Source organism: Paralichthys olivaceus, chromosome 22 (assembly GCF_024713975.1).
Source record: "Paralichthys olivaceus isolate ysfri-2021 chromosome 22, ASM2471397v2, whole genome shotgun sequence".
Lineage (NCBI taxonomy): Eukaryota > Metazoa > Chordata > Actinopteri > Pleuronectiformes > Paralichthyidae > Paralichthys > Paralichthys olivaceus.
In genome coordinates, this window is record NC_091114.1 from 15859964 (window position 1) to 15881584 (window position 21621).

A 21621-nucleotide genomic window follows, 5' to 3' on the forward strand; every position below is an offset into this window, starting at 1 on the left:
CAACCGGAGGATATGTCTGATTGGTGGTCGAGGGATGTTCCAGCTCACCGTTATCTCCGGCGTGTCGAGTGGTTCAGTCCAAAGGGACGTGGACTTCTTCTTGTTTGTCCTCTCTTTGAGCTTAAATCCCTGTTTATGGTCTTTTTGTGTTTGTTTCTGGTTCCGCTCTGTTTCTCTGACCTCGCTAACGATCCTTCACGTCAGGATCTGTCTGTCTATCGTCGTCCCTTCCGCTCGCCTCCATCTCTCCCTCCGGGTACAGCAGCACATTTATTGTAAAAAAAAAAATAAAAAAAAAAGGAACACGTACTGTGAGATCACAACGAGCTGTATGTTTTTATTGCGAGGCGGTACACATGTACACATGTACACACGTACACACGTACACACATGCACCTGAGGAACGAGATTGCGATGGAGCGATGAATTCCGTTTGTCACTGGTCCGGAGGAGCCGTTGTCTCGTGTTACTCCCTTTGTTCAGGCAGCCAAAGCCATTACTGCAAAGACAGACGGGCAGAGAGAGTGAGACAGAAACAGGAATGAAATGAAGTGGAAAGATGGGAAGAAAAAAAAAAAAAGATGGATGAGTGACTCAGCGATAGAAAGAAAGATGAGGAGGAAGAGAAATAATGTGGCCAAATGAGAGAGAGAGGAAGGAGAAGCGAGAGATTAATGGATGTGAGGGAGATGGATTAGAGACAGAGGGTGGATGAGGAGAGGTTGTAAATGAGGGAAGATGTTTCATAAGAAAATCTTCACACGATTGTTTTCTGTGTTCTAGTGAAACAACAACCGATGAAGTTTTAAAAACGGTGAACCACAGAGTTCCTAAACCACGGCCACAGAAGAGTGTGTACTTGTGTAATCGATGATCCAAACCTCCAAATATCTCGTCAGTCCGGATTTACTTTCCCACACACACACTTTCTGTTTCTGTTTCTAACTCTCACGACCTCACGCACAGTTTCTCCCGTGCTGCCGGCAGCTTGCGGCTCCGGACTGCCGGATCGCGCGCCGATCCGTACGACCACCGCTGCCGAGACAACGGCTCCTGGTCGACCACGTTTCACACAAGAACAACAACAACATACGTGTGAAATGGAAAAACACCGGAACACGTTTTGTCCTTTGTTTTTATTACAGTGCGGGTACGGAGATAACAAAACCCAATATCCCCCCCCCCCCCCCACTCACAATTTCCATTAGCACTTGTTTGTCACGGCGATCTGAGGTCGGAAAATGGTGTTACACATCAAAACAACTCTGACCTTTGCGCTCCTGAAGAATGACATCGTGTTGTGCCTTTCACTTTGGCCTTTTTCAAACCACAGAACCATCTGCAGAGTTAAGTAAACGTTCGGTGCAAACAGTCGTCTGTTCTCACCAGTTCAACGTCTCTGACACATGTTTGCATTGCTTGAGACAGCGTTTACCTTCAGAGGCGCTGCAGGTTGTTGGAGCTGATTCATTACACGTGACGTAAAGAACATTGAGTCGGGTGATTAGACGACCACAGGCATTTGTCTTAGATGCTCTTGCAGGATGACTCATTCTGTGGAGGACACATTTCCAGGTGTTAGAGAAACATGATGTCTCTTCTTGAATTCTGTGTGAAGTGTTGAGCACACGCTTTGCTTTTGTTAGACGTCTGTAGCTTCCTCTTTCCGTTTTTTTTTTTAAAGGATATCTGATGTTGCTACACAAATGCTCCCAGTTGATTGCAGCCTTATCGCGCTGTGTGCAGCAAACACCGGCTTCTGGCGTGAAAATATGCAGGCGACGCGGTTATCTCCACGGGGAATTCACGGGCGTGTCACACGAGCTGATCTAATGAAAGCTGCCGCAGGAATGTCGCTTCTCAGGAGGACGAGGCCGTCGCCAACGTGATCTGAGTTTTAAGATCGTCCCTCTGCCTGTGAATATCACCGGGCCTGGGTATCCTCTTTAAATGAGAATCTCCATGGCGACCCCTGACATCCCACCTCAAATTGATTACCCACAGTGCATCCTTTCCTCTTAAGGCTTGCGCTCATAAACAGAGAAGGAGCGAGTGTTAGATGAGCTGAGGCACAGATGAGGTTTAATGGAAAACAGCAGCGGCCTCGGTAGAATCGTTGAGTTTCAGCCAAACAAATCTGTGTCGTCAAGTTGAATCATGCATTCTGAGCATGTGAATAATTCTCATGCAGCTGCGGGTGACTGCTCCTCCTACCTGCTGCGTCACTTCATCACTATCGCTCCGTAACATTGCAGCACAAGACATTACCTCATTGCCTCTGCTGTCCAGACACACTGCGTCCTGACACTCAGCCGAACGTCCTCTCTTCACAGAAAAGATTTCCAGAGTTACTCCCTTCTACATTTTCACCATCTGCGATCGGGACTCGCACGAAGGCGCTTAAATAGATTTACTTTATAGATTAAGCTCCTTTCAAAACACACAGTTACATTCAAAATTCAAACTGGTGGACAAACCAATTAACAAACCAATTAAAAGCAGTTTGAAGGTCGCACAACATTAGAATGAGAACGTTACAAATGAAACAAGAGTAAAAACGAAAGGATTCTAACGGATCTGAAGCCGCTAACGTCTGCTTTCTCTTCCTCGTGTCTCCCTCCCTCTCTGACTCACAACAGAAAAGCGTGAAGGAGGGAATCCTGCTGAAGCAGACCAGCTCCTTCCAGAGATGGAAGAGGAGGTACTTCAAACTCAGAGGCCGGACCCTGTACTATGCCAAAGACTGCAAGGTACACGACTTTTAAATCCATTTCATTGTGGTTCAGTCAGCTGCAAAACAAATTCAAACGTCGCAGAGACGATAGAAAGTGAATAAATGTTGAGCGTCTTCACGTTTAGTTTTTTCTCCTCTCGTCAGTCCCTGATTTTTGATGAAGTGGATCTGTCGGATGCAAGTGTGGCCGAGACCAGCACCAAGAACATCAACAACAGCTTCACGGTAAATAATGGGAATTTAAACTATTTCAAAACCATAAAAATTTTTATCTAAAACAGGACAGCTACCAAAAAGTGAAGCCAATTTATGTTAACTGCCCCCTGGTGGCTCGCACCAGCTCTTAAACCCTGCCTTCTCCATGTTAGTAGATGGGACATGGACCAGATTTTAAAAAAAGTCAAAGTTAAATTATTTTAATAAGAAACTCGAGATAATAGGATTTCATGTGTAGATCAGCTGCTGTTGTAGCTCAGATTAATTCCTCCTTTGTTGCTCCTGCGCTTGGATTTTCATCTTTCTGGGTTTTTCTCAGGTGATCACTCCATTTCGCAAACTGATGCTTTGCGCCGAGAGCAGGAAGGAAATGGAGGACTGGATCGGGGCGCTCAAATCCGTCCAAAAATGGGAAACCTACGAGGTGAGTTTGAGTCTCTTTTTATTTCCCGAATAAAGTAAGAAATGGGCCAAAGGGACAAATTGTCAAAAAGCTCATCAGGAGCATGTAGTTTATTTTTTAAGAGAACATCCTTCACGCCTTCTCCCATCTTTCTCTCTCACCTCTGCATTCCTCCGTTCTCTCTGTTTTTCCCTTGTATCTGCGTCTCGTAAAATCGCAGCCTCTGCATCAACAGCAGGCCATAAAAGTCGGGATGAAGCCTGGATGCCACGATCCGAGCTGAGCTTCGACTCTAATGTCCCTCACAGGTTCTAACAGCACATTTAGAGTCTGGATTTATGTCGTTGTCTTATCTCTAGTTATTTCCAAGTCGTAGGATTCAGCTGCAGTTCAGACGATGGGGAGCATCTACAACTCGTGCGTCGGTTGCTTTTATCCCTCGGCTGCTCAGCGGCGGCAATGATTTCTTAGTCTTAAGCGGCGTCTCTCTCCTGAGGCCACAGAGTTTAATATGTGCTGCTGATCTCATCCCTGCATCCATGTTTCCTCTGGCTGTTTCGTACAGCTTGAAATAAAAAAGGTTGCCGCCCCGTCCTGCGATATCCCCACGTTCCTCTATATTTTTTTTAATTTTTTGATGTAACGCTCTCGTGATTCTTGTCCTCCACCTCCGAACCCCAGACGCTCGAACAAGGAGTTTCTGACGTCGTGGTTTTCTCCCTCCTCAGGCCAGCCAGTTCAACATGGAGCATTTCTCCGGGATGCACAACTGGTACGCCTGCTCGCACGCCAGACCGACCTTCTGCAACGTGTGCAGAGAGGCGCTGCCAGGCGTCACCTCCCACGGCCTGTCCTGTGAAGGTACATTAACACAAACACACACAGAGGAAGTATACGATCAGCCTGCGACGGTAGAAGAACGGTTATGGCTCCTAGTTTCAGGGAGAGGTCCTGACACACGATACTTTGAACTCTCATGTAAGCAGTAAATATTTCACACATGCAGCGTTTTCAGGTCAGTTGTCCGCTCACGTAACTGAACTTTTATTTTATCTTGATTTGTCAAATTCTTTGACTTGATTCCTTGATTTATCCAAAAGAAAGAAAAAACAAATATGAAGAGCTCAGTTTAAGAACATAAGACAATTTTAATTTAAATGTTTCGACGATGATGTCTCGTCTCTCTCTGATAATAAATAGATGAATAAATAAAAGCCCTCGGACGAGACGCTCTGAATGATAAAGCACCGTCTCTTCGTATGATCAACGTGTTTGTCTGTCCTCTGCAGTTTGTAAGTTCAAGGCTCATAAGCGCTGCGCGGTCCGCTCCACCAACAACTGCAAGTGGACGACGCTGGCCTCCATAGGAAATGACATCATTGAGGACGAGGACGGGGTGAGTGGATGACGTGGACCAAACCGGACAAATCAGATTGGACATTAGATAAAATCTTTCGTAAAGATGGTTTCTGTCATTAATATTATTTGATGCTTCCGTCTCATTCATTCATGTTTGAGCGTCAAAAAAGACGACTTGTTTAAATTACTTTATATATGAAGTTGAATCAGCTGTTGTCTCACGTCCTCAGTATTTATCCCTGTTCTTTATTTTCACCAGGTGTCCATGCCTCACCAGTGGCTGGAGGGAAACCTGCCCGTCAGTGCTAAGTGCGTGGTGTGTGACAAGAACTGCGGCAGCGTGCGGCGGCTGCAGGACTGGCGCTGCCTCTGGTGCAAAGCCATCGTAAGTGAGATTGATTTTAGCCTCCGTGCTGTCAAAACGCCGTCTGGTCAAATCAACGTTGGTTTTCTCTCCGGACGTCGCTGCGAGCCGAGAGTTATTTTCAGCTCAGCTCTGACACGAGTATTGAAATAAAACAAGTCGACATAAACGCACAGATACTTGTGTCGCAGCTGTGTAGCAACAAATCAGGATAATGTGGGAAGTGATTAAACTATTTTAATTGGGAAAAACATTGTTTAAATTAACTACAGAGCTTCTCGGGAACACGATATCTCAAGAACGCCTGGTGGGAATTTCTTGAAACGTGGTTCCACAGTTAAGACGGCAGCACAGATGCTGAAGAGGAGGAGGAGGAGGAGGAGGGTGAAGAAGTGATCAGCTTCAGACCTGCAGAGTCAGACCTGATGCTCGAGCTGCCTCGTGTCGCGTGTGAGGTCGTTAACATGTTGATGATGTCATTAATCTCTGTGGTAATGAAATGTAGTGAAAAGTGCATTAAGAAGTGTGACGATCACTTCTGCATGTTGTCAACAGAAATGAATCAATAGAGGAAACAAAGAAAGATTCACTGAAACAAATCTGTACATCGGGTTTTTAGATTTCATTTAAAAATCCGTCTTCATACATTCAACGAGCCGGTGTGGTGCAAAAGTCGGGATTGATTCAACGCTGAGATATGAGCAGTAAAATGATCTGTGCTGCTGTAAATCAATGAGAGAAAATACACGGGAATCGTCCTTCGAGACACAAAGTCCAACACGCGTGTGCAGAATGTTTCTTTACTCACTGTTCTGGTTTGATCAGAGCAAATGAAAATCAGAGAATGTGAAGTGAAATCCCCAAAACACACAGAAAGGAATCAGAGTGAGTCTTTGTAAAGGTCATAGGGCCGACGTTTGGTGGGTTTCACGGGGATGTAATGACCTTCTGTTGTGTGTGTGTGTGTTTGTGTGTGTGTGTGTGTGTGTGTGTGTGTGTGTGTGTGTGTGTGTGTGTGTGTGTGTGCAGGTCCACAGCAGCTGTAAAGAACAAATGGGGAAGGTTTGTCCCTTGGGTCAATGTCGAGTGTCAATCATCCCTCCCACTGCACTTAACAGCATCGACTCAGATGGTGAGACACGTCTACACAAACAGAGTCACATGTACGACAGGTTCAAAGTTCAGCCGACAAACCTCCCGTTGTGTAATTCCTTCAGCTCCACGGTTCTTCACACTGTGACGGACCCCTCCCTTCTCTCTATCTTCTCCGTGTCGTAATGTCAGAGTCGCATTTCAGTTAAGTTGTGTTTTTAACGACCGAAGCTTTAATCTGACAGTCTGTCGCAATCAGCTCCAGACAGCAGAAGAGTGAAGCTGAACTGAGATCAGTTATTAACAACCAGAGTTCATCTCCAATGTTCAGCAGCAAACTTTAAAACATGAAGAACTCTGAACAGAGTTTTGTTACAGCAGCAGCTCTTCTGGTGCAGGAAGCAGAGGATCATGGGTATTATCCAGCGTTTAGTTTTCTGTTCGATAGACTTTGTTTTTTCTTTATTGCTCTGACACAGTTTTGCAATAAGTTTCTCAAAACCAGTGAAGCAGTTTTATTTAAGGTGTGAGTCTGTTCATGTGGTGAAGCAACAGGAAATGAGCTGCACAGGAGAAGTCGTGAAACAATTCAAACCAACATTTAAAGTGTTTTCTCTTCATCTGAACTTGACTCTTAACGTCTACAAACTACTCTCCAGTCTTTTTCTCTTTTTCAAAACCTCAAATCACAACCATGCTTCTCCCTCAGGCTTCTGGAAGGCCACCTCTGCGTCGTGCTCCAGCCCCCTCCTCGTCCTGGTCAACTCCAAAAGCGGAGACAACCAGGGCGTCAAGTTCCTCCGCAAGTTCAAGCAGCTCCTCAACCCGGCTCAAGTCTTCGACCTGATGAACGGAGGACCGGAGCTCGGGTACGTGAGCGTTTTACCTGAAACGCTGTCGCGCTTCGTAGAGAAATAATTCACCAGCTTTAATCCGCCTCGTTCTCTCCTCGTTCTTTCTCAGCCTTCGCCTTTTCCAGAAGTTTGTGACGTTTCGTATCCTGGTGTGCGGAGGAGACGGCAGCGTGGGCTGGGTGCTCTCAGAGCTCGATAAACTCAACCTCCATAAACAGGTGAGAGCGAGGAGGAGGAGGAGGATGATATAATGCTGATGCATGAGGGCAGGAAAAAGCAGCAAGTTACCTGTTGTGTTACAAGATAATTAAACTGTTGAGAAAGAAGAATAAATCAATTTTCTGTTTTCTGTCATCATGAAATCGAAAATCTAAATATGGTTTGCACACATCTGGACTGTATCCAGAGTTCAGCTTGAACTGATTCATTAACGTCTCTGAATTAAAGGAGAAGCGAGGTTTCAACCTGGTCCTTATTATAAAGAGTTTCACGGCACATCTTGGTTATTTAGAGGCTGTGTTGTGGATCTAAAAGCGTCCGAAGGACTCCGAGTTCCTCCAAAGCTTCATGGGTGAGTAGACCTACAAACCATATGCTGGAAATAAGGACCAGGTTGAAACCTCACTTCTCGTTTAATCAGGATTAATGAATGCTGTGTCGGATGACATGTTTTTCAAATTGGCTTCTAATTTCAGTAAACACCACGTGAAATCAGTTTGAATCATTTCAGCTCGTGTCAAACCAGCGTGTCCAGAATCAGCCTGAGATGATTCTCTGCTCTTTAACTTCACCCTCTGTCATTGTTCCTGGTCACCGTCCCTGCAGTGCCAGCTCGGTGTGCTGCCTCTGGGCACAGGGAACGACCTGGCCCGTGTCCTGGGCTGGGGGGGCCTCTGCGACGACGACGCTCAGCTTCTGCAGATCCTGGAGAAGCTGGAGAGAGCCACCACCAAGATGCTGGACCGGTAAAACCGAGGGAGGGACGGGGGGGGGGGGGGGGACAGTAGAAAAATGTCTTCTATTAAAAAAACACGTTGGTGCAGGACATCCCACGTTAATGAATTAAGAAAGTCTGATTCTCAATGCTGTCAGTATCCATGTATCTGCTACTTTAACTTTTAAAACCATAGCGTGAAAGTGAAGCTGAGGTTAAAAACAAAGTTAGAATCAAAACTATAAATAATCAACTTCACAACCTTTTCTGCTGCTTGACGTCGACGTGTGTTTGCGTGTTGTCAGATGGAGCGTGATGACGTATGAGGTCCCCGCCACCAATAAACACACGGCGATCATGAAGGAAGACGACGGCCTGGATTCTCCTCTGCAGGTGAAGTAGCTCCGAGTAAAGTCCAGGAAGCCGTCTACTCTCTGACGGAGGGTTTCCATAAATTAGCTCCCGCCTAAAAAAAAAAAAACAAAAACAAAACAGATCTCACACAGGTTCCTAGAAATGATTATGAAAAACCTCAGCTGAGAATCAATGCAGGCTGGCAGCTGGACGCCAAAGCAATCAGACCACAGCCACGGGGAGCGGAGGAGATATCGACGGAGGGCAGCTCTGAATTTTTCCTTTTAAGCTCAGCGCCGCGTCTTGACTTCCAAAAAAAGATCCCAGTCATCGTGACTCATCATCTGCTGAACCACTTCCTCTCCTTCAGTTCATTCAGAAACTTATCATTATTTCTTTTAGGTGATGTCACAGTTTCGTTGCACAGATGTTGTGGTTTCACGTTCGCTCACGCAGCAGAGGACTGTGACTCAGGCCCGGTTTAAAGCGGCGTGGATTAAGATGGAGGCAAACAGGTCCGTCTCTGAGAGGGACACTAGATGAGACATTCTGCAACGACTAATAACAAAATACCTCTGTGACCGGTTTGTCAAGATAAAGAAGTTAGAAACAAGCCGGTACCGGAACTGTTCTCCTTGTGTCTCCTGGCAGCGGTTGTGTGTTTTTACCCGGAGGCTACACTGGAGAACACGGCGACTCACTTCCAGAGCATGAATGAAAAGAGAAGGTGTCGTGTTGACGTCACAGCGGGCGCTTGAACGCAGCTTCACATTCATCAGCAGCCGTTCACACCTCGACTCAGGACCAGTGACCTGCACGTTTAGCGTAAAGACTCTCAGGCCCCGTTCACACCTGGTTTAACATCTGTTCAGCTCAAACCCTCATGGTCTTTGTTTATATTTCGCTTTCCAGTGAATCTATTTGCCGACGACCCACTCTCCCCCCTGAGCCACAGCCGTCCTATATGTCCATGTTTGTGAAGACGAAATTAGGGTTTTTACGTTATGTTTGCAGATGTGTCCGTCGACAGTGTCCCCGTTTGTTTGTAGACGCGAGTGATTCTGGGTTTTTCTTGTGGTTTTCAAACAGTCGCAGGAATTCACCTGCTCCCTTTTCTCTCCCTCAGGTCCACATCACCCAGTACGCAGACTCCGTGGCCTCCCACCTCGCCAAGATCCTGGACTCGGACAAACACAGCGACGTCATTTCCTCCGCCAAGTACGTATCGTGCATGCGTTAAAAAAAATACAAAAGAAGAAGAAGACAGGAACGGGAGAACAAGTGAATAGAAGGGAGTGTGGGTGGAGTGTCTGGTTAATGAGCGAATCGATTGTGTTTTTTTTGCTTTGCTCTCACAAACACACACACACACACAAACACACACACACAGTAAATGCAGCTGTAGGTGAAAGAGATGAATCAGTATTTAGTCGTCGTCCTCGGTGCATTAGCACATTAGCAGACGTCCTGTGGGAGAAGACACAGCGGTCGTTACAGAGCTTATCTTCTGCTGCTGATTTAAATCACCACAGGGAATTTTACAGGGTTCAATTTACTGGACTCAAGAAAAAACATCGACTGTATAAAAAAACTCCGGGTTCAGAAAGTGAAGCCAACAGAGAAGTGCCTGAAACTGACCAACAGAGGGCGACTCCACTGGTTGTTTCTATAGAAGTCCATAGTTTAATTTATTTACAGTCAAATAAACCACATTATGCATTAGGGGGGGCGTGGATACCAGTGTGATTGACAGCTAGTACCAGTCAGGCTCCACCCCCTGCTCCTCCAAACATGGTCACATTTTCTTGTGTTTTTGAATTTTTCTATCACTGAATCTTTTTTTTACACCAAATGCAGTCAGATGTAAAACATTGACCCCATCGCACCACACTGAGCGCAGCAGCCTCACCCTCTGAAGAACTGGTCCCAACGCAAACATCTGTAAATTCCTGCTGAGACGATCGACACTGAGATAAACGAGGCGTGTTTATTTATTTATTTATTTATTTTTAGCGGTAATCACTTTACAGGATCTGATGTTTGCTGAAGGAGAGAGTGAGAGTGAGAAACGTCCCCGCTGACTCATGCAGCTGCACACACACACACACACACACACACACACACACACAAGCAATAAGTTTAGCATTAATATTCTTAACTATTTGTATTTGGTATTTATTCTGGACTGACTTTATCTCAAAAGTGTTGATATGAAACATTCACAACGATACGTCTCTGAACGTTTTGTATCGGCCTGATGATAAATCGGTCGAACCCTGATGTGAACCCGAAGCGTTCGAACCTGACAATGACGAACACACCTCCTCTCTGTGCTCCGTCAGGTTCCTGTGTGGGACGGTGAACGATTTCGTGGCAGAGGTGGGGAAGGCGTACGAGAGAGCCACAGAGAACAAGGAGGAGGCCGACGCGATGGCAAAGAAGGTAAATGCTTCTGTGTGTGTGTGTGTGTGTGTGTGTGTGTGTGTTATGTAAGCGCTTGTGTAACAGTGGGCGAGTGTAGGTGTGTGTGTGAGAGAAAGAGAGAGAGAGACGGAAATAGTTGAAGGTTCAGTGTCGCTCTGTGGCCGTCACTGTTTTCAAGTGTTTGACTTTCTGTGAGTGTTTTGAAAAAGACGTTGAAGAGGAGGACGAGTTTTATAACGAGAGTCGAATAAGTTGTTCCTCTGGATGAAGTGCAGCCGCCTTTAATTCATCACATCCTGAACTCTGTCTTCAGTTTTCTCTCGTTATATAAAACTCTGACTACTCTTGATGACGTAGCCGTGTATAGCAGTACTACCACGACTGATACTACCACCAGTCCTTTGTTTTCTAAGAGATGTTCTCGTCTTTGTGTGTCTGTTTCCTCGCAGTGTTCGCTGCTGAATGAGAAGCTCGATTCCCTCGTCAAGGCGTTAAGCGAGGAGGCAGAGGCTCAGGTGATAACACGACCAGGGATGTTCATCAATATGTGATAATCAAAGCCGTCTGTGGAGTCGAGTGTTCCAAAATTAAACTTTCAACTTTTCCATTATCAAATCTGGCAGCTGAGAAAAGCTCACTCTCAAATAAAAGCACATTTAAATCCACTAGATCCTGATTTGGATCTGCACCAGATTTCACGCCCTCAAGGTTTCCAGCAGTAGAGTCTTTTATTCTCAGATTGATTTTGCTGCTTTACAAGAAACGACTCAACCCTCGAAATGTCCGAATGATTTACGAGAATTCCAACTTTGAATCAGGCATCTACGTTATATATCTCATCCATATTTATATTCCATCCGTAAAATATGAATATCCCCCAACAGCTCTGCCTGTAAATGAATATTAACTGCTGCTTGAAAGTCTCCACAGAGTAAAATATATGAACGAAGAGACGTTTCCTGGATAAGTTCTGCCACTTTAGTGATGCTGCCGTTTCCCTCTGCTCCTCAAATGAAACAAATGTTAGAAAGAAGCCAGGAAACAGCAGGAATCCTATAAAACGGTGAAGGTGACAGGACATTCTTTCTCCTAGAGCATCGAGAGGATATTTACCTTCTCTGTCTCCGTCCAGGTTGTGCCGGCAGGTACCGTGCCGAGCCAGGAGAGCGGCAGCTCGAGCCCCGGCGAAAGTGGCGGAGAGTCGGGGTCCGAGGGCAAATCGTATCGGTCCAAGGAGCAGCTGATGCTCCGAGCCAACAGCCTGAAGAAAGCGCTGAGGCAGATTATCGAGCAGGCGGAGAAAGGTACGAGGTCGTTTCCCCAAATCAACCAATCGGACATTTCTGTTTGGTAACGAAGTGACTGACGAATCTAATCTGGATGTTTCCGTTCAGTGGTGGACGAGCAGAACCGACACACGCAGGTGCAGAGGATGTCGTCCTCGTCCTCCATCAAGCGAGAGAACAGCGAGGAGCTGAAGGAAGCCGAGCCACGTACGTGTCTCCTTCGGTTGGATCTCAGGATATATATCATGTTTAAAAACATCTTGTTTTACAGTAACTTATCATTACGACCTTTTCTATGAGACCGTTTTTCATTTTACCCATCATGCCTCCTTCCAGGTCAGGGCGGCTTAAGTCCCACCTCCCCCATCGTCCTGGAGAAAGCAGAGAGTCTCAACACCGTCACCTTCAACGAGGACTCAGTGTAATTCAGTGTTTATCGATTATTATTCCTTCGTTATCAATGCGAGTGAATCTTGTGTTTTGATGGTCGGTTCATATCCTGTGTGTGTTTTAGACACTGTTCAGAAAAGTGTGTGATGAACAACTACTTCGGGATCGGCCTCGACGCCAAGATCTCCCTGGAGTTCAACAACAAGAGAGAAGAGCACCCGAAGAAATGCAGGTAAGAACACACACACACACACACACACACACACACACACACACACACACACACACACACCAGAGACTCATGGGTAATGTTAGATTTAGATTCTGTCGATCAGAAGAAAAACCTGCTTTATTATAATTATTTTTATTATCGTTTTTCTTGTTATTACAGTTTGTAATTAATTAACCAAGATAAATCTTTTATGCGTGAAGCAACATTAAACACGATGTTTCTAGAAAATCTGGAATCTGCTCCTTAAACCTGATTCGTTTCTCCGTCTCCTCCTGCAGCAGCCGCACAAAGAACATGATGTGGTACGGAGTCCTGGGAACCAAAGAGCTGGTGCAGAAGACGTACAAGAACCTGGAGCAGAGAGTTCAGCTGGAGGTGGGACACACGCCGACGTGTTTACACCTCCTGAAGAATGAGGAACTCTTCTGTTGTCTTCCGTTGTCTTCCGTCTCTAACTTCCTCTCGTCTTTCTCTCTCCCTCAGTGCGACGGCGTCCCGGTGCCTCTGCCCAGTCTGCAGGGCCTCGCTGTGCTCAACATCCCCAGCTACGCAGGCGGCATCAACTTCTGGGGAGGCACCAAGGAGGATAATGTGAGGAAATAAAAAAAAAAAAACAGACATGTCTGACTCATCCATCCACGTTGAAAAGAGAAACTCGACTGACCCGATGTTCTCTCCTGTTCAGAACTTCGGGGCTCCGTCGTTCGACGATAAGAAGCTGGAGGTGGTGGCCGTGTTCGGCAGCATGCAGATGGCCATGTCCAGAGTCATCAACCTGCAGCATCACCGCATCGCACAGGTGAACACATCCCGACATGTTTAACTGTCGCAGGGCGGCACGAGCTTGTTGTTTCGGTTAAAATACAAACAAAATTGAACAGATCCCAGAAGCAGTGTGGCAGAAAGTCATTAGGAGGATTCACACATCATCTATTTGTCAAAGGCATACAGTTGTACAGTTTAAGATACACCGGCTTCATTGGTCAAAGGTTAGGCTGTCCAAAATTAGACCGGAGTTAAACCCTACCTGCGATAGATGCAAGCAAGCTCATGCTAGATCCATCCCCCCTTACTGCTTTATTTGGTGTTACTCCACAGGCTGTGAATTTAAGTGATTGTAAGTCCAATGCGGTGGCCTTTTGTACACTACTGGCCAGACGTCTGATCCTGTTCAGATGGAAAGACCCTCTTCCCCCTCCATATTCCCACTGGATCAGAGAGACTGTGCAGCATCTGAAGCTAGAAAAATAAGATATTCTCTCCGAGGGTCTGTTTTGAAATTTAACGCAACTTGGCAGCCTTTCTTGGCTTTTGTGGATCAAATGGAAGCAGAACACGTAACACTGCGATACATGTGAACCCCTTACTTTGACTGTCACACATGTTTTTCCTGTCTGCTATATTTGTTTACGAGATGCATCTTATCAACAAACACATGAAATGACATTTTTGCTTTAGCGGTACAGGTCTGGTGGGTGGGAGGGTCTGGTGGGTGGTGACCAGGGATTAGTTACTGTTTGTATTGTATTATGTTTGTATTTTGCATATAGTGAAAATCTCAAATAAAAAAGACCTCGTTCAAAAAAAATACAGACAAAATGAAGAAATCTAGTTCTGGTTGATGCATAAAACAATAAATCCTGGTTCAATAACCTGATATTCATCAAAACTAATGGTTCATAATAAACGTTCTTTTTGTTTAATTGTCAAAGCTGCGTGTTTCACAGGATTGATGACGCAGGAGGCGGAGCAGTGACAACATCTGGTTTAACAGCTGTTGTTGTGTCTCAGTGCCGTCAGGTGAAGATCACCATCCTGGGGGAGGAGGGCGTCCCCGTGCAGGTGGACGGAGAGGCGTGGATCCAGCCGCCCGGCATCGTCAAGATCGTCCACAAGAACCGGGCGCAGATGCTCACCAGAGACAGGGTAAGAGGTTTTGAACCATATTCTCGTGTGTGTTTTCAGTAGATTTGCATGAACACATTAAAAACAGCAGCTCTGGCCTTGAAGTTCTCCTCTTTTCATAAACGCTGCAGCTGAAGATCGGCTCTGAGCTCACGTTGACTCGTTCTGTCTCGTGTTTGTTCTCTCTTCTCACCGCTCGAACCTTCGAGAGCTCTCTTGAGCGCAGCACATTCGGACAGTTTGTTTCCATGGTTTCCCTCCTTTAGTGCAGCGGAGAGAGAAGAGGCTCTCTGGTTTTTCATCCTCGTTCAAACTGAGGCAGGTTCGTTCCTGTTCGAGTGGTTAAACTAAATTATTTTCCTCAGTTCTACAGATAAAAACATTGTTTATTCTCTCGTTTCTCAGTCCAGATTTCTGCACAAACACAACATGTGAAGAATCACATGGACTCAGGAACCAAAATGTTTTTGTGACAGTGTTGAATAAAAAAAACTAGAATGTCTTTAATTAGAGCTCGTTCCTCCGCGAGGGTCCAACAGTCTGAAGCTGCACTAAATCACAGTCGTAGATATGAGTCCTCTAAATATGTCCGATTATTTTCATCAAGATCTACGTTTTATTTGAGCATTTAAAAATGTGATGGTTTATCTCTTGGCCAATGTTTCACCAAACAATCAAAACCTCCTTCTCCGTCACGTTCAGGCGTTCGAGAGCACGCTGAAGTCGTGGGAGGACAAGAGGAAGATTGACAGCTACCGCTCCAGGCCCCGCCTCAACTCCCAGCAGTCCATGGAGTACCTGACGGACGAGGAGTGCGCTCAGGTCCAGCAGCTCAGCATCGTGGCCGACACGCTCATCAACAAGTGAGACATCAAACCTCAACTGCATTTCTTTGTCACAACGACATCTTATCAGTTATTATGTTTATATATCGGCATCGACATTACAGTTCATTAAGCTCTCAGTATTACACATGTACTGTACGTACATGTACACACAGTACATAACGACAGCCTCCCTGTTTGATCTCGTGTGTTAAGATGTTAAAACTGTCCAGAGATCGCTAACTTCACTCCACTGCAATCAGATTTGTTCATTTTTATTTTTCTCCGATGAGCCATTTGATTTCAGTTGTTCTCTCTTAGAAACCATTCGTGTTCCTCTGCAGCCTCCTCAGCTCCGACCTGTTTGTCTGCGAAGCCAAATTCTCGTTTCAGGACGATAAATATTTTAATTACACTCATATACTCGTCTCAGAAGTTGAGAAATATTCATAAAGGGATCTGGGTAATTTTCTAGCTCAATAAAAAGCACACGTGGTGTAATTTACATCTTCAGACATTTCCTTAAAAGAACTTAAGAAGATTGAGGGAACATGTTTTTTATTTGCAGGGAAGATGCAGAAAGTATCAAATCAACTTTGTTAAAAGATGATTTATCATAAATGAAGTTTCAAATCCAAACAAACAGACGGATGAAGGCAGCGGACGTTCGTCCCATCGACACTCGGAGATAACTTGTTGGAATAATCCTCATAATTACGTCCTCTCAGAAATAATAATCACATCTCTCAAGTCCGTGATCTGCTCCCTCGTTCCCCACAGGATTCGCGAGGCAGCCAAGACCCACAAGCTGGTGGAGCAGGAGTTGGCTCACGCCGTCAACGCCACCGCCCTCGTGCTCACCGAGGCCAAAGTGTCCAGCCCGGAGGTAAGACGCCGAGAGGGACAGATGGACGGTTGACTCCGCGAAGCAGAGTTAAAAAAAAATCCCAGTGGGTCTGAAGTCCGTTTACAGGCAGTTCATTTAGCATCAGTCCTTTTCACAATAACAGAATTTTTATTACAGTGATTTTAACCAAAATTTTACAAAATCAAAAATATACATTATTTCATGGTTGTTATTTTTGTAAATGATTGAACAGTTGTCAGCTGCATAAAACTACGTAACAAATAATTGAATGTAGATTTTATTGTTGAGCGTCTTTGTCTGATGAGATGTTTGACTTGTTGATGTCCAGTGTCTCAGTCGCAGCACAGCGGTGGAGATTGTGAACATCAGTAAAGTTCTTCAGGGTGAGACCAGGATGCTGCTCGATGGAAAACTACTGGTACAACTCCTCATTTTCTCTCCAGCGTCTCGTTTTGCTGTAGCTTCATTTACCTTTTTACCAGAAGCTCTTTGTGAATGTGAAATATAATGAAAACACTTATTCAAACCAGGACTTCGTACTTTAATCAGTTTTGAAACATTTACGTCGTGTAAATCAGTTTTTACTCTTTTTAAACTCAATTAACGAAACTAAAAATGTTTGATTGAATCTTCAGGTCGAGACTGAGTGAGATTAAATTACTAGATAAAGATAAATAAACCAGGACAACATGCTAATGTGCCCCAGCTGTTTACAGATGTTATGATTCTTTCTTTTTAATTTCATCTCCAAGATCAAATATCACATCACGTCTCTAAAGATCAAACTTTCTCCTCCTCATCAGTCGGAGTCTCCAGAGGAAGAGGAGCTCCGGTCGACTCTGAACAGCCTCAGTGCCGAACTCCACAAGCTGGACGACATCCACTGGATCTGTCCGCTCATGCAGTGCTCGGAGGAGGTAGCAGCCGCCGCAGTACCGCCTCTAAAAGTGTGAATCTCTCTCTCCGCCTCCGTTCTCACGATCTCTGCGTCTTTCACAGGACTCGGTGAGGAGCAGTAAGAGCAGCAGCATGAAGCTGAAGATTATACCCAAGGTGAAGAAGGAGAGAGAGAAGCTCCACAAGCAGAAGTCCAACAGTTCTCTCTCAGGTGAAACATCATTTCCTGTGCGACACTCGACCGTCTGAGAACATGTTACCTTCTCTTTTAAAATCAGCTCTTTCTTTTCCTGCTCGTGTTTAAACCTGAAGCTTTCTTTAATCCAACGTGACCAGGATTCCCTGTTAGACGAGAGGTTGTGTCTCTGCAAACCTTCGTGGTTAAATACAGAATTTAAAAAAAGACAAGTACGGATGTTGAAACCAGTCTGATGGAAACAGAAACCACAGAGAGCGTGATCCTCTCCACTGAGCAGTCACCACGTCACACGGTTCACGTTAAGAGTTCCTGACGTGTTTACAGGATCGGCAACGTGCCTGATCCAGGTGTTTATTTGTTGGTAACCAGCAAAGTGCCGCTGGAAGCACAGTTATCCTTGTAATTGCTGTAGTGGTGATAATTATCTATTGTTTGTTGGCAAAGAAAAGACAGTTTGTAATTTCATTGAATTTCTCTGTCTGGCAGGAACTTGGGAAATCAAAGGGGTCGGTGAGGCAGATTCTTCAGGCAACTGAAACCCTGCGTGAGAGTTTACTGCCGCCGCCATTACCCTGACAACCAGGGCTGAGGAGTTCTCCTCCCAGTGGCTTCACAGAGGAAGGAACATCATCTCCCAACTTTTATGCTATTTCCTCCCTGTGTTACTCCTCCGGCCTTTTTTGAAACAGGGAGGAACCTTTTTCCTGTTGTTTGAATTAGTTTGAAGGGGCTTCGCATCGCTTCACCATCAGCGTTTTGTTTCTGTTTACCTGCTCCGGTCAGCCAAACAGGATGAGGGAGGCGCGGAACGACGTCGCCGTCCTCGCCGACGTCTTTTTGACGGCCAAATGTTTACGTGGCGCTCTCCTCGCATGCAGAGTGCAGCCGTCTTATTTTTGATCCTAACTTCAGTTGTTTTGTTTCTGAACTTCAGAAAATCCTTTATCCTTTTTTCTTGAGACTTTCTAAGAGTATTTATTTCTCGTTGCTTCGGCCGTGAGAACTCCGACGGCAACAAATGAACAAACTGAAACATCTCAACGTTATCGTCTACTGAACTGCAGAATATCTTAAATGTTGCAAAAAATATACTGAGGAATGTACTTGTGTGGACTTGTATTAACCTGCAGATTATAACGTTAAATGATAATTCTTTTATGATTTCACAAAGGTTCTATTGTCGTGGTTCCTGATAAGCTGTTGTGTGACTCGTGTGGTCCGAGGCTGCAAAGAATAATGTTCTCAGTGACAAAGTCATTTCATCTGTATTTCAGCCTTATGAAAAGATTGAGAGGTTTTAAAGTACGGTACGTCACTCGGTTATTCTAAAGTTTTTAAAATGTGATTTAAGTGTGGGGGGGTTAAAACCCCATCCCGCTGTGCATTTCACTTCTTCTTTGAGGAACGTTTCGAGAAAACGGAACCGGATGAAATGACTCGATAAGTTCGACAGTTTACGGTGAGGAAGCATATTTCTTACTACTTACTTTACTTTGCCATACTCTTGATTGTATATGTAATATAAGAATAAGAGTCAGTGGATATTTGATTTTTGCCTTGTCTGTGGTTAAAAGCTATTATTATTATTATTATCAACATCAAATATCTATTTTTTAGTATATCTTATTTTCCCAATGGTAACGTGTGAAGCTGTCCTGGCTTTGCTGCTTCACCCTTTGACAAACTCGGCCACTGTGCATATAATGGAAGCCAGTTAATGCTGTTGCGTGTCCCTGCATGTAAACTCACAGTCGCCTCATAAACATGAATCTTTAGCCTGATTGTTCCAACCAGTGGCATTTGTGCAATTTAACTTTATTATTATCTGCTTGTGGCAAGAAAACACTGGAGAGACGTTTTATTTTAGTGAAGGAAAACGAACGAACGTCCAACGTTTCAAGCGAGTTATCAGACTTCTGATTTAAAATAGGTTTTTATTTTATTTGGCTGCAGCCAGAATAACCACATGCAGTGAAAAAAACGTGCTGCTGTTTGGACACGTTCGGCTAAAATACTGACGTTTACAAGTTGTACAGGACGGATCCTTTAAGAAAAGTGATTACTCAAGCAAAGGAAAAAAAAGGTTCTGACTGTTGTTAAATATATACACACAGTAAATTCAATTCTTTCAGTTTATAACGTTCAACCTGACTGGTCTGAGATTAATGTATTTGTTAAATAAGCGATAATACATTACTGTCAGTGTGTCATTTTAAATTTATAATAGCTACGATGAAACTAACTAATCAGAATTAGGCCTGAGTCAGAAACCCACTTTGACATTTAAACTCTTAAGGGATCATTTCCATGCTTCTTGATTTTCTGTTAATCAAACATTTATGGGACTGACCCGAGCTAACCCTCGAGGGGGCGGAGTTACTGTGAGGTGTCGTAGATTTTCAGATCTGGTTAAGATTGTGCTACTGTGTCCATCGTGTGCCAGCTCTACACCTTAGAGGCTTTAGTGATGTCGTGCCAAGTTTGTACCGAGTTCAGTGGATTATGAGACATACAAGGTGTGTGTGAGCTTCAGATGCAAAAGACGTACGTCGTACATTTCAAAGTTTACTGTATCTTGCCTTGCACTTTACAAAGAAGAAAACTTTACGGGGGAAAAAAGACATTTTACTGTACGTGTGCGCGTGTGTGTTTAAGACTTCGAGTGGGTACGAGAGTTTTTTTTATTGATTTAGTGATAAAGTCTTTATTTATGACAAACGTGTATTGATGAACTGTGTTCTATCTAACCAAGTGTAAAAGAATGGTAGTTGTTTCTTACATCAGTGGTTGTATAACTACTCCCACATAACACCAATATTATTACATATGATTGTCTCATCCCACTGCCACAGCACTGCCTTTAAAATGTCTCCAATTGGTTTTGAAAATCCTCAGTGTCATAACAAGTGATGTCATGTACAGCTTCTGTTTAATTGTTTTTGAATTTTTTTTAAACTTTTTTTGTTAGAATTAGACACAAAAATCTTAACAGATCATATTTGTGAAAGTCAATACACGATAAAAGCAAATGCTTGTGTTAAATGATATTTTTTACCAAATCATTTCATAGTTTATATTTTAAAGCATTTGAATATAACATTCAACTTTATTTGATTTTCTTCAAGCAGTGAAAAGACATTTTGGACCTAAACTCTTCCAGAAGAGAAATGACAGCTGAGAAACTTAAATGAATGCACACATAGAAAATACAACATTAGTGAATACACCCCCTACTCTGAACGGCCTATACATCACGACTGTGTGCAGTGCTGGAAGCCAGACTAGATGTTGCACGACCTTGTACGTTGCGAGGTGTTTTATTGTGTAATTGTGTGCAGTGTGTGACAGTCAGCGCAACCCTTTGGAGATTAAATGAATAATGTGAAGTGACTACTCGACTAGTGTCATGTGTTGCTGGTTATTCATGGATATGTCTGTGAGTGTATGTAGATGACATGCAGGTGGAGAGAGGTGTAAAAGTTAAAGGTTGGCGTGTCATAGGTTAGCATGTCGTCCGAAATCTGTTGAAAAAGTCTTGTCGTCCGAAATTCGGTAAAAAAGTCATAGGTTAGTATGTCGTTTAAAATTCGGTAAAAAAGTCATAGGTTAGTATGTCGTCCGAAATTTGATAATAAAGTCATAGGTTAGCATGTCGTCCGAAATTCGGTAAAAAAGTCATAGTATGTCGTTTAAAATTCGGTAAAAAAGTCATAGGTTAGCATGTCGTCCGAAATTCGGTAAAAAAGTCATAGGTTAGTATGTCATTTAAAATTCGGTAAAAAAGTCATAGGTTAGTATGTCGTCCAAAATTCGGTAAAAAAGTCATAGGTTAGCATGTCGTCCGAAATTCAGTAAAAAAGTCATAGGTTAGTATGTCGTCCGAAATTTGGTAAAAAAGTCATAGGTTAGTATGTCGTTTAAAATTCGGTAAAAAAGTCATAGGTTAGTATGTCGTCCGAAATTTGATAAAAAAGTCATAGGTTAGCATGTCGTTTAAAATATGATGAAAAATTCATAGGTTAGTATGTCGTCCGAAATTTGATAAAACAGTCATAGGTTAGTATGTCGTCCGAAATTCGGTGAAAAAGTCATAGGTTAGCATGTCGTTTAAAATATGATAAAAAAGTCATAGGTTAGTATGTCGTCCGGAATTCGGTAAAAAATTCATAGGTTAGTATGTCGTTTAAAATTCGGTAAAAAAGTCATAGGTTAGTATGTCGTCCGAAATTCGGTGAAAAAGTCATAGGTTAGCATGTCGTCCAAAATTCGGTAAAAAAGTCATAGGT

At 43.9% G+C, this 21621-nt stretch overlaps 1 protein-coding gene across 2 annotated transcripts in view; it reads left to right on the top strand.

Annotated features, from left to right (window-relative positions):
- LOC109645181 (diacylglycerol kinase eta) overlaps positions 1–20725 on the top strand; it is a 45756-nt gene extending 25031 nt beyond the window's left edge. For both annotated transcript variants that reach the window (XM_069518589.1, XM_069518590.1), the window contains 28 exons: positions 2640–2750; positions 2879–2959; positions 3270–3374; positions 4082–4214; positions 4643–4749; positions 4972–5097; positions 6106–6208; positions 6878–7037; positions 7132–7240; positions 7848–7987; positions 8262–8349; positions 9437–9528; positions 10653–10752; positions 11184–11249; positions 11867–12038; positions 12129–12227; positions 12357–12441; positions 12535–12642; positions 12921–13017; positions 13126–13233; positions 13328–13441; positions 14434–14568; positions 15250–15410; positions 16152–16257; positions 16568–16657; positions 17043–17156; positions 17239–17347; positions 17822–20725. In XM_069518589.1, the coding sequence (XP_069374690.1) occupies positions 2640–2750; positions 2879–2959; positions 3270–3374; positions 4082–4214; positions 4643–4749; positions 4972–5097; positions 6106–6208; positions 6878–7037; positions 7132–7240; positions 7848–7987; positions 8262–8349; positions 9437–9528; positions 10653–10752; positions 11184–11249; positions 11867–12038; positions 12129–12227; positions 12357–12441; positions 12535–12642; positions 12921–13017; positions 13126–13233; positions 13328–13441; positions 14434–14568; positions 15250–15410; positions 16152–16257; positions 16568–16657; positions 17043–17156; positions 17239–17347; positions 17822–17871 (3069 nt within the window). In that variant the 3' untranslated portion in view covers positions 17872–20725. The remainder of the gene's footprint in view (positions 1–2639; positions 2751–2878; positions 2960–3269; positions 3375–4081; positions 4215–4642; positions 4750–4971; positions 5098–6105; positions 6209–6877; positions 7038–7131; positions 7241–7847; positions 7988–8261; positions 8350–9436; positions 9529–10652; positions 10753–11183; positions 11250–11866; positions 12039–12128; positions 12228–12356; positions 12442–12534; positions 12643–12920; positions 13018–13125; positions 13234–13327; positions 13442–14433; positions 14569–15249; positions 15411–16151; positions 16258–16567; positions 16658–17042; positions 17157–17238; positions 17348–17821) is intronic.
- Positions 20726–21621: the final 896 nt, after the last annotated feature.